The sequence below is a fragment of the Myotis davidii genome, unplaced genomic scaffold, assembly GCF_000327345.1.
Source record: "Myotis davidii unplaced genomic scaffold, ASM32734v1 scaffold1134, whole genome shotgun sequence".
Taxonomy (NCBI): Eukaryota; Metazoa; Chordata; class Mammalia; order Chiroptera; family Vespertilionidae; genus Myotis; species Myotis davidii.
Window position 1 is genome coordinate 673,031 of NW_006286229.1, and position 12,990 is coordinate 686,020.

Genomic DNA, 12,990 nt, shown 5'->3' on the forward strand with positions numbered 1-12,990 from the left:
TGAGTAACTTTATTATAACTGTGGTTTTGAACTCTATATCCAGTAGTTTGCTTTCCTCCATTTCTTTCTTTTGTGACATGTTTCTTTGTCTCTGCATTTTGGCTGCTTCCTTGTGTTGATAGAGTGGCTTTCTGTGCTAAGTGTCCTATAGGGCCCAGTGGCTCAGCCTCCCCAATTACCTGAGGTGGACACCCTTGGTGCACCCCTTTGTGGGCTTTGTGCACAGTCTTGTTGTAGTTAAGCCTTCATTGTTGTATCACTGGGAGGAATTGAACTCCAGGCCATTTGGCTGTGAAAATAAGCTGTGTGTATGGTGGGAGAACTTCTGTGCTGCAGACACCCTTATGGGGAAGACTTGCGTCAGTGGGGCTTTGGTGCTCACTGGGTCTGCCCCCTGAGTATGTCCCTTATGGACCTGAGTAGTTGTAATCTGGATGGTCCCACTCTGACCACTGGGTACACTGGTTCTTGGATCTTGAAAGAGGTGCTAATTTAGCCTCAGCCAGCCTCCCTGTGGTTCTGGATGATGTCCATTTTGTCTTTTAGTTGTATTTTTGAAGTGGTTGTGCGAGGCAGCAGTTTCAGGTGTTTACCTATGCCGCCATCTTGGTTTCTCCAAGAGGTGGTTTTATCTGTCTTTACCGTTTAGCTGTTAGATTATGATGAAATCAGAAGTGGATTTTGTTGTGTTTATTCTGTTTGGGTATTGAGCTTCATGACTCCATAGGTTTATGTCTTTTGTCAAATTTGTGACGTTTTCAGCCATTATTTCTTCAAATATTTTACACACTCTCTCCCCTCCTAGGATACTGATAGCCCAAATATTAGAGTTTTTGGTTTTGGTTTTGGTTTTTTAGGACCTGATGATTTTTTTCCCACCCCACCCTAGTCCTTTTTCTCTTCATTTTCATGTTTGATATTTCTATTGAAATTTGATATGTCTTCAGATTTACTAGTTCTTCTGTCATTTCTGTTCTGCTATTGAACACACCAAATGAATGTTTATATTTTGGTTGTTTTATACAATTAATATATATATTAATCCTCACCTGAGGCTATATATTTTTTCCCATTGATTTTTAAAAAATATATATTTTATTGATTTTTTACAAAGAGGAAGGGAGAGACATAGAGAGTTAGAAACATCGATGAGAGAGAAACATCAATCAGCTGCCTCCTGCACACCCCCTACTGGGGATGTGCCCACAACCAAAGTACATGCCCTTGACTGGAATCGAACCTGGGACCTTTCAGTCCGCAGGCTGACGCTCTATCCATCGACCCAAACCGGCTAGGGCTCCCATTGGTTTTTAGAAACAGGGGAAGAGGAGGCGAGGGGAGAGGAGACGGGAGGGGAGGGAAGGGAAAAGAGAGAGAGAAACTTTGATGTGAGAGAGACATCAATTGGTTGTCTCCTGCACACCCTGAGTTCAAACTTGCAACTCAGGTAGGTGCCCTTATCCATCAATCAAACCTGAGACCCTTCAGTGTGTGGGCCAACACTCTCACCACTGAGTAACACCAGCTAGGGCAATTGTTATATTTTTTCATTCTAAAATTTACCTTTGTTTCTTTTTTTATATCCTCATTGTTTTTTCTGAGGCAGTCTGTCTTTTCATAGTTTCAGGAGTGTTTTTCCTAATTTTTGGAGCATTTTTCTTATAGCTACTATAATAGCTGTGAGATAGTTTCTGCATCTGTGTCATCTCAGTATTGTATCTGTTAATCTCTTTTCCTATGCAAATTGAGATTTTCTTTGTTCTTTGTATGCCAAGTAATTTTGGGTTATGTCCTGGAAAATTTGAATATTGTATTCCAAGGGTCTGGGTTTTGTTTAAATGCTGTAATGAATGTTGACTTTTATTTTAGCAGACATTTTACCTAATTGGGTTCAGCTTGAAAGTTCTATCCAGCCTTCAGTCAGTGGTAATTACAAAGCCATTTCAGTTTTCTGAGTTTTTGCAGTGATATTTAGATCTGCTTTGCATCTATGTTATTTATTAACTCATCTGGGAAGTGGCCAGTGGTTATTCTCATAGTTCAGAGTAACCTTTTTGTTAAGAGATACACATGGAATTATTTTAGGTATGAAAGGTCATTATGAGAACATCTCAGATAGTTCTGAAAAAAAATGTGTAAATTTTTGCATACATACTAGTATATACTAGATCTGTATGTGAATCTAGATGGCTATTGTACTCTTGTTGCAAATTCTGTGTACACTAGTAATTTCTCAAAAATCTGGAGGCAAACAAGAAATATTCATTAAAAAACAAACAAACAAACATGGCCCTGGCTGGTTTGGCTCAGTGGATAGAGCATCAGCCTGCGGACTGATGGGTCGTAGGTTCGATTCCAGTCAAAGGCATGTACCTCGGTTGCGGGCACATCCCCAGTAGGGGGTGTGCAGGAGGCAGCTGATAGATATTTCTCTTTCATCGATGTTTCTAACTCTCTACCCCTCTCCCTTCCTCTCTGTAAAAAATCAATAAAATATATTTTTTAAAAAACACAAAAAAACATGGCATTTCTTTGCTTTAAGACTCCCAATGGTATCTCATCTTGCTAGTATAAAAGCCAGATTCCGTTCAGTGGTCTGTTTGGCCCTTCAGGATCCACCTTCTAACCTCCTAGTGGCTCTCATATCATTCAGAGAAAAAACAGAATCCTCTTTTTCTTCTTTTTCTTCTGTATGACCCTTAATGAATCTATCTCATAATCCTAGAGTATATCATAGTGTCTGGCCCATAGTATGAACACAAGCACACAAGAAATATGTGGTTGAATGAATGACTAGTTGTCTTTGTGGCAGTTTTTGTTGTTTTTCTCAGGATGACTAGACTTTTCCTATATGTTATGTTGTGCTGTTGCAGAGCTTGCTCCACCTATAATGTCCATACTTGCTGTAGCAATAGATCATTATTACTTTTTCTTAGGTTCTTATAAATTAGGGCCTAAGGTCACTTCTAAGTCTTCTGTCTCAGAGCCATACATACTTTCAAGAACTATTACTATTCTTTCTTGGTGTCCTTTGTACCACTTACTTTACTTTAATCTATTTATCCTTATCCCCATCCTTATACTGAGTTCTCATCCTTTTGTATCAGTTCTATCAGTAAGGTGCCTTCACAACTTCCTCATTCCCCCATATTATGGCCAAAGTCTTCTCCCTCTCCTTTTGGGGACAGATACAGGAGAAGGAACAGATAGCTACTAGTATCCGATGTTGCCTACCTTCTTCCCCAAAATGAAGAATGATTTTACTAAATATAGCTTTCTGGAAAAAAAATTCTCAATAACTAGGTTTGGTCTTAGTTTCTAAAGTCCAGCTCTGTAGCTTTTAGGCAAAGACCATTTCTCTGGCCTCAATTATTTTGCAGATGAGAAAAAGGCAACATAATTTTTAAAGTGAACTTTTAATTCAATACATATCTCCAACTCATTGTTCTTCTCTAATAAGACTCTATTTTGTCATCTCAATATATGCAGTAGAAAAGAGCTGCTGCTGTTTCTTTAAAAAGCCATCCTCAGAGCAGTGTGGAGGCAGGCATGTCACTGAACTGCTTGAATGAGAGGAAGAGAGGAGGTGGAAGGGGGTGCTCTTACAGCCTGTGTGTGCGTGTGTGTGTGTGTGTGTCTGCGTGCGCGCGCACGCACGCGCACACGAGTGGACTGTTGGCAGAGCTCTAGGTGACATCCCTCTGAACAGCTGGGCCATGGACTGATTCAGAGCTGCTTGTCAGAGCAATTAGCTTGCTGAAGACGCAGCATTTCATTCAAGGGTGAAGGGTGCAAGAGGGGACTGTGGGTGGGGTAAGAGGCACAGGTTTCCCAGAAGGAATTTCTTCCAGCAAAATTCCGGCAGAACTGATTCTTACAATGAGATCTCCATTAATAATGTGAGCTCGCTGTTGGTTTAAGTGCAGATCCATCTGGGGTGAGTTTTGGATAATTTTTATTTCTTTATATAAAAGCCCTTGAACTCCACAGACTGGATAGGGGAGAAGTTAGAAAGGTATCTTTTGTATCTTGGCCAATTTAACTATATAATACACACTAGAGAAATGAGAGATTGTTCAAGTGTTAAGTTTTATGGGGGTCTTGGGGCATTTTCGGGGTTTTTTATTTAAAATATTTTTAAAATTAGGCTTGCTGGAACTTTTTCTATATTCAGATTTTACCTCTTCCATGGCTATTTCAAATGATGCTTCATTCAGATTTAGCTTATGAAAATAGTGGTGATTTCTGTTCTCTGTGGTGATGCTGTTGACGCACATTGCAGGAAGCAGGGAATCCCCTATAAATATCCTTCACTGTGTCATTCCACAGCTATCCACACCCAGCTGGTGAATATGTCTCTCTGTCCTATGTCTTTATGTAACTGTCTTAGTCTTTGAATGTGATAAGAAGAACAATGTTGCCTTTACTGTTTTTAGGAAGCTTTTTTTAAAATTATTATTATGAACATCTTAGGAGGAATTTTTTCAGTATTTTTACTAAAACATGCCTTTGACTTGTTAAGGTTGTCATAAGAATTTCCCTGGGGGTTTACTGCTTCTTAATTGGGATTACTTGTTTGTCTCTCATAATTGGCTTGTTTTTGTTTGCTGGCCTTGGTTTCTAAAGAGTGCGGAGATGGGATTCCCTCTACCTCCAGTGACGTAGTGAATTTGTTTGCAGTCTTTTTCTTCTGAGCGGGAGGGGACAGAGAAAGAAGAAGAAAAATCCATCAGAACTGGTGCGTTCTATACCTTGATGATAACTGGGTGGATTGAACAGAACTGAGAGCAAAATGAGATGTTGTTAATGATAAGGATGCTATTTTGTTTATTTCCTTTTAGAATAGGCTGGGGTCAAAGTCAGGATTGCTGAAGCAGTGTGCCTTAATTAACCCTATGTATCCTACTGTTAGTGAATTTTGCCTAATTGTTTTTTCTAAATATGAAATTTTGAAAAGGGCTCATAAGCAGGTTTCTGGAACCTATCATCCATGAATAATTCTAGGTTGAGTTTTGGAATTTGGAATTTTTCTATCTTATTTGCACTGGTCCTGAGCCTGCAGCTTGTACACTGTTTAAGCAGACCTCAAAAATAGGTGGTTATATAAAATTTCTTGCTACTGTTGTTAGAGTAAAACTCTCATTTTGAATGTCTAGAGCTAAAGAAAAGCTTTAGGAAGAAATTGTTAGATATACTCTTAGGTATGAATCTAACTTCTCTTTTTTTTAGATTAAGTGCTTGGGCTTCCTGCTCCTTTTTATGCAACTCCATTTTAATACCACTGATCTCTGGAGGGCTGCCTGCAAAGGTCAGTGTGAAAAATTCAGAAGACTTAGAGCCTAGGAAAATCTAAGGTTTCCTTTCTGTGGATGTGTTTGCATAGCAAATGTGGATCAGTTCCTTTAAGAACTTACTGTTTTATTAGTTTTATTTTCTATCCTGATACTCTTTTCTGTTCTGTGCTTCCATTATTCTAAGTAATATATGTGAAGTGAAAAGAGTAATGTCTGCTTTTCAGCTTACTTTGTGCAGTCCTATTTTTATGATCATTCAATTATATGAATATGTATTATAGCCATAAATATTTCAAACTAACAAAATTCTAATTTTATTTGGAGAGAAGGGAGTGGAAGTGGTGATAATCCTAAGGTAAAACAAGAGCATTCCAGGATAACCTATTTAGAAACTACCAGAGACTGGAGCTATAAGGGTTAAGAGAAATTCCACTGCATCTTGCATCTCAATATTGCAGCAAATATGTGGATAATTTCTTGCTAGCTTTTCAGGAAACCCCTGTGGTGGACAACCCTCATTAATCGTTGCTGGGAGACTGCTCTGACGTCACTGGGAGCAGTTCCCTGTCTGCAGCGAGGACTGGAATAGCCAGCCTTTGAGGGGGAAGAAAACTGCTGTAAAATTAAAAGAAAAGGGTTTTGTTAACTTGGTTTTCCTTTCATTTTGGAATGGGTGGAATAGACCTAAAGTCTTTCTTAAATGTTTCAGTCATTAGCAATTATATTATTATTATTTTTAAAAAACATTTTTTTTTATTGATTTCAGAGAGGAAGGAAGAGTGAGAGAGAGAGAGAGAGAAACATCCGTAATGAGAGGGAATCATGGATCGGCTGCCTCCTGCAAGTCCCCCACTGGGGATGGAGCCCACAACCTGGGCATGTGCCCTTGACCAGAATTGAACCTTGGACCTTTCAGTTCATAGGCTGATGCTCTATCCACTGAACCAAACCGGCTAGGGCAGCACTTGTATTATTTAAGTCTCTTTATTTCAAATGAAAATACCTTCTTTTTATATCTTTATTTTCTAACCATCAAGGTTTTGAAAAGGTCAAGGAAAAGATTTTATTTTCTTTTTATCCTTTTTCCCCACTTTTTTTTTAAGGAGAAGAAAAAGATTCAGAACTGCTTTTGCAAAAGGTATTTAGCATCACCCTAATTGGGATAATTAAAAATGTGACTTACGTTGGAAGACCTTTCTGGTGAAATTGATAATGACTATTTCTGTGCCTAAAACTTACTATATGTACTTCTCTCTAATGTTCTCTTCTAACCTACCCACTCCCACTGCTATATAGCCTGTTAGAAGCTTCTTTCTTTGAAAAGTATAGCTAAGTACTTGGACTCTGATTTAGGCTGCCTGAGTTCAATTCCCAGCTTGTCCAATTGCTGGTTCTGTAACCTTAGACACATTACTTAACCCCTCCATTTCTTCATATGTAAAATATGAAATGAAGATAATAGCATCCACCTACTGGGTTGTTTTGATGATTAAAAGAATTAATACATGTAAAGCCTATAACATAGTTCCTGATGATCTGAAAGGCTCACTTAGCATTAGCCATTATTACTGATATTTAGAAATTAAACAGGATAATGCTATTTATGTCTTCGGATCATCTGTAATTTTCGAGGAAGCCAGGAGAGATTTTCAAGCCATGTAGGATATTGAGCTTCTAAAATGAATATAAATATAATCTAAATATTTAAACTTAAATTTGACACTGTTGATCCTTTTAGAAAGTATCTTTTCTAATTTGATGCTTATAGGCTAAATTGCAAAAATGTTCCCTCAGATTAACAGCTTTTTTTCTTTCTTTGAGCTTTTGACTTCTGTAGATGATGGTTAGTTGTTTTTTAATTTTTTGTTTTGTTTATTTTCTACCACTGATTCTGATCTACTTTAAAATCTTAGGACACTTATCTTTAATGTCTACCTCTGAAACTTAGTATCTTTAGTTTCTTCTGAGTGGGTAAATTGATGTGGTCTTCCTCCATATGTTTGTGAAAGCATAAGATTTATATGAAATACCACGTCTAAAAAACTTTTTAAAAAAAATATTTTTATTGTCAGAGAGGAAGGGAGAGAGAGAGATAGAAACATCAATGATGAGAAGAATCATCGATCAGCTGCCTCCTGCACGTCCCACATTGGGGAATCAAACCCACAACCCATGCATGTGCCTGGACCGTGATCTCTTGGTTCATAGGTTGACATCCAACCACCGAGCTGTGCTGGCTGGGCTCGAAACGTCTTTAAATTCTAGCTTTAAAAAAATCTAGGATCTTAAATGGACTAAATGTCAAATCACAAATACTAAAATGGCCAGTGTCTCCATGCCCTTTTACCTTCTTTTTTTGTTACTGTTAATCCTCACCCGAGGATATTTTTTTTCATTGATTTTTAGACAGAGTGGGAGGAGAAGGAGGGACAGAGAGAGAGAAATACCGATGTGAAAGAGACACATCAATTGGTTTCCTGCAACCAAGGTACGTGCCCTTGACTGAGATCGAACCTGGGACCCTTCAGTCCGTAGGCTGACACTGTCCACTGAGCCAAATTGGCTAGGACCTTTTACCTTCTTTTTAATTTCATATTAAAGACTTAGAGAGTGTTCTTCTTGTGTGGTTTTTGAAGCTTCACCTTTTGGATTGCTCTCTAAACTACTAAGGTACACTGACAAGAGCTATTAAGGTGTCTAACATTAATTGCAAAAAGAATATCTACCTGTATAACTTTTTATCCTTTCCTCCTTATTAATTTTCTTAGGCCAGTAAGGCTTAAGGAGCATGGGGTACATATCTCCTCTAGTGGGATATGTGGGGAAAGTCAATATTACTAAAAAGGGGCATGAGCTGAAAAAAAATAAAAAGTAAGGAGCACTTGTCTGAGTGAATGTCCTTAAAGTCCAGGCAATGCCATGGGATATGCTAAGTGGACATCATACACTGAGTGGCCAGATTATTATGACCACCTGGCATTTGTAGGCAAATTAGCCATACACTGCGTCGTATGGGATATGGAAACTGAAGGCCTATTCGAACACCTTTGCTGTCTGCAGTTACCAAGATAAAACATCTCCAATTCGCACAGGAACACAAGGATTGGACAGTCAAGCATTGGAAAAGTCATGTGGTCCAATGAATCACGTTTCCAGTTGCACCATGCAGATGGCAGAGTGAGCATTTGGCAGAAACAGCATGAAAGCATGCACCCCACATACATGAGTACAACCCTTCAAGCTGGTGGGGGCAGTGTTATGGTTTGGGGCATGTTTTCCTGGCATGATTTGGGCCCTTTAATTCATGTGGAACAACGTCTGAATAGCACAACATACCTAAGTATCGTTGCTGGTCAAGTTCATCCTATCATGTTGGCGTATCCCAATCGAGATGGCTTTTTCCAACAAGACAATAAGCCATGCCACGGTGCTCGTATTGTGCAGGAGTGGTTTCAAGAACATGAGGGAGACTTTACCTTGCTTAGATGGCCCCCCCAATCACCAGATCTCCATCCAATTGAGCATTTGTGGGACGAAGTTAAAAGAGCCATCAGGCAGCTGGTTCCACAACCATCAAATCTCACAGAACTGGACAGGGCTCTTCATCAGGCAGGTGTCAGATTCCTCACATCACCTTTCAACATCTCGTGGAGTCAATGCCAAGAAGAATCGCCGCAGTATTGAAGGCAGAAGGTGGCCCAACGATGCACTGATGGGGTGCTCATGATAATCTGGCCACTCAGTGTGTGTGTGTGTGTGTGTGTGTGTGTGTGTGTGTGTGTGCATATTCCACATTCAAAGGCTGTTAAATTGAGTTATTTACCCAAATCTTCAGAAAAAAAGTCACTTCTGTTGTGGTAAACAACCTGCTTCCCTATTTATAATGGTCTGGCCCTCTAGCAACTTTAGCGTGAAATTATAGCTAATTTGCCTACAAACGTCAGGTGATCATAATAATCTGGCCACTCCAGTATGTTGCTGGGGGAATAGGTAAGAAACGCTTAATTAGATATCTAGTGTGACTGCCCTTGCTTCTGTTAACTGAAGTGAATTAAGGGGGAATTTTTTTTATTTCCAAAATGTATTAACTCCTGAATGTATTCATCCTAGGGAGTTGATAAGAAATGTAAATGAAGATCTAGATACAAAGAAACTCATCACAGTATTATTTTATTATAAATATTAACATTTTCAAATATTCAATAATAGGGAAATAGTTAAATTATTTTTTGTTTGTCTCCTGCAGGCGAGGATCAAGCCTGCAACCCAGGTATATGCCCTTGACCTGGAATTGAACCCAAGTCCCTTTGGTGTGTGGGCTGATGCTTGAACCACTAAGCCACATGGCCAGGGCTAAAATGAACTTGTTAAAAAGTAATAATGGAGAAATGGTCACAATTTTAGTAGTAGTAAAAAGCATTGTATAAAAATCCTATATAATAAAACCCTAATATGCAAATCGACCAAATGGTGGAATGACCGGTCACTATGATGTGCACTGACCACCAGAAGGCTCAATGCAGGAGCTGCCCCTGGTGGTCAGTGTGCACCCACAGGGGGAGCGCCGCTCAGCCAGAAACCAGGCTCACGACTGGCAAGTGCAGCAGCAGTGGCAGGAGCCTCTCCTGCCTCCAAGGCAACGCTAAGGACCCCTGGGGGATGTCCGCCTACCGGCTTAGGCAGACATCCCCCAAGGGGTCCCAGACTGCGAGAGGGTGCAGGTGAGGCTGAGGGCCCCTCCCACCCCCCACTGCATAAATGTTGTGTACCGGGCCTCTAGTATTCTATGTAATATAAAGGACATTAAAATTATTGATGTGGAAGCATATCCAATATGGATACAAACAAATTTCATACTAATAAGGAAACAAAGTTTAGAAAAATATATTTCAAAGCATTGCTAATATTAATAGCAGTTATTTCTGAGTTACAGATTATGGATGATTTTTCTTATATGTGTGTATGTTTTCTATAAGTATAAAGAAGCCTATAGTACTTTTCTAACCATAAAAAAAAAGTTAAAAAATTTAAATCCTTACTGTTAGTATCTGAAAATAAATTTCATAATGTGTTATGGTGAAAATATATATGATGATTTATATAAATCTCTGAGCATGGTATTTAGAACACAGTAAATGCTCAATAAGTGATAGCTGCTGCTGCTGTTAGTTATTTGAGGAAGATAGCCTCCTGTGACCAGAGCCTGACGCTTTCTATATTGGGAGGTTATATCACTGAGAAAATATCCTATTCATTCAGCTTCTTGTCTTGAGATCAATAAATATGCTGTCCTTCTATGCATACAATACTGGCAACAGGATCTTTTTAAAAAAGAAAAAGGACTAAAGTGAAATGTTTTGTTTTTCTTTTATGAAGGTATAGAGGAAACTGATGTAGAGAGAGGCTTAGTAGTGATTTCCTTTGCAATGACTTTGTTTTTTAGCTTTGATATAATTTATGGCTCCCATTACAAGTTGTTTTTACCCTCCTTTTTGGGTTGTCTCCTTAAGAATTCTTGGAAAATTTGAAACACTGTAATGGAAGAAGTTTTTTTCACTGTTCTAGGTATTTCTGGTACTTTGTCTGTTGCCTCTCATGTTTGTCTGCCCTTATAGATTGGGTCCTCTGGAACCAAGTGCTGACAAAAGATACAGACTTCCATCTATTTTAGTTGTGTTTGGAAACAGAGATGTGCATGTAAGAAACTATATTCAGCATGTGAAAAACATGCTGAAAATATACATGTGATAGCTGTTTTTACTGGGCAGTAGTGTCAGATATTCTTAACATTGACTCTTTATACATATCCTATATAATAAAGAGGTAATATGCAAATTGACCATCATGCCCTTGCATAAGATGGGCACCCCCAGGTCATCATAAGATGGCTACCACAAGATGGCCGACAGGGGAGGGCAGTTAGGGGTGACTGGGCTGGCAAGGGAGGGCAGTTGGGGGCAACCAGGCCTGCAGGGAGGGTAGTTAGGGGTGATCAGGCTGGCAGGGGAACAGTTAGGAGTCAGTCAGGCTAGCAGGGGATTGGTTAGGGTGTGATCAGGCTGGCAGGCAGAAGCGGTTAGGGGCAATCAGGAAGCCAGGCAGACAAGCGGTTGGGAGCCAGAAGTTCTGGATTGTGAGAGGGATGCCCTGGGGATCGGGCCTAAACTGGCAGTCGGACATCCCCCGAGGGGTCCCAGATTGGAGAGGGTGCAGGCTGGGCTGAGGGACACCAGCAGTGAATTTCATGCACTGGGCCTCTAGTTCACTATAATTCTTAATGTGTCTTGTATAATAAGTACATGATGTAGTACATAGTCATAGAAAAAATTACTATAGTCTCTTTAAATTTTTGTTTATTGAATTGAGAGAGAGAGAGAGTGAAACATTGATTTGTTGTTCCACTTATTTATGTACTCATTGGTTGCATGTATGTGCCCTGACTGGGGATGGAACCCACAACCTTGGTGTATCCAGACAATTCTCCAACCAACTGATCCAGCTGGGGCCACTATAGTCCTTCCTATCTGAGACCATTTTGTATAATGCACAATAATGTGAATGTACTTAGTGTCACTGAACTGTATACCTAAAAATGATTAAAACAAAACACAACAGTATAAACCAGATGAAAATATGTAGTTTCCAAGCTACTTTTAATCCTTACATCAGATTCTGCTTCTCAGCATTCACTTACCACCATAGACTAGAAGGTAGGGATCAAAGTTGCTTGTTGCATCCAGATATATTACATCAATTATTGTGAAAAGCATGCTAGGAAAGGGGAATACTTTATAAGTCAGATGGATTTTATACTGTTAATGAGCACCACTGGGGAGAATGGTCAGTTTTTTTTGTGTAGTCTCCTCATCTAGTTTGTAATTATCTGTTTCCTCTTTTCTTCAAGGAGGTCTGTAGCTGAGGGAGAACGAATGGGGGCATATGGTATGTGAAAAGCAAATGTATCATTTCCTCATTTGGACATGGTTTCTCTAAGTATAGTGGGTTGGGAGGAGAGGATAGAGAAGAGGATAAACATGGAATTCTCAGGACTGTTATGAGCTGATTGTGATTTGAGAATATGGAGCATAAGAGCCTGATACCTGTTTTAATGCTAATTTTAATATTTAAAACAAAGTTAGGGAGCCCTAACTGGTCTGGCTTAGTGGAGAGAGCATTGGTCCATGGACTGAAGGGTCCCAGATTGAATTCTCGTCAAGGGCACATGCCCGGGTTATTGGCTCAATCCCCAGTAGGGGCCTTGCAGGAGGCAGCTGACTAATGATTCTCTCATCATTGATGTTTCCATCTCTCTCTTCCTCTCCTTTCCTCTCTGAAATCAATAAAAAAATATTTTTAATTAAGAAAAAAGTGCCCTGACCGGTTTGGCTCAGTGGATAGAGTGTCGGCCTGTGGACTGAGAGGTCCCAGGTTCAATTCCGGTCAAGGGCATGTACCTTGGTTGTGGGCACATCCCCATTAGGAGGTGTGCAGGAAGCAGCTGATTGATGTTTCTCTCTCATCAATGTTTCTAACTCTATATCCCTCTCCCTCTCTGTAAAAAATCAATAAAATATAATTTTTTTAAAAAGAAAGAAAAGAGGGAAAACCAAGATGGCAGCATAGGTAAACACTGGAGTTTGCTGCCTCAAACAACCACTTCAAAAATACAACTAAAAGACGGAATGGAGATCATCTC

General features: G+C 39.5%; 1 protein-coding gene across 12 annotated transcripts in view; it reads left to right on the forward strand.

Moving 5' to 3' along the window:
- Positions 1-12,990, forward strand: part of R3HDM2 (R3H domain containing 2) — a 126,894-nt gene that overhangs the window by 49,166 nt on the left and 64,738 nt on the right. For 9 of the 12 annotated variants that reach the window (XM_006757336.2, XM_006757337.2, XM_006757344.2 and 6 more), the window contains exon 2: positions 5,230-5,308. The exons of 1 other annotated variant lie outside the window; for it this stretch is intronic. In XM_006757336.2, coding sequence (XP_006757399.1) covers positions 5,260-5,308 — 49 coding nt within the window. In that variant the 5' untranslated portion in view covers positions 5,230-5,259. Of the gene's footprint in view, positions 1-3,811; positions 3,938-5,229; positions 5,309-12,217; positions 12,237-12,990 lie in introns of those variants that run through there. 2 more of the 12 variants (XM_006757342.2, XM_015559788.1) reach the window with 2 other exon arrangements.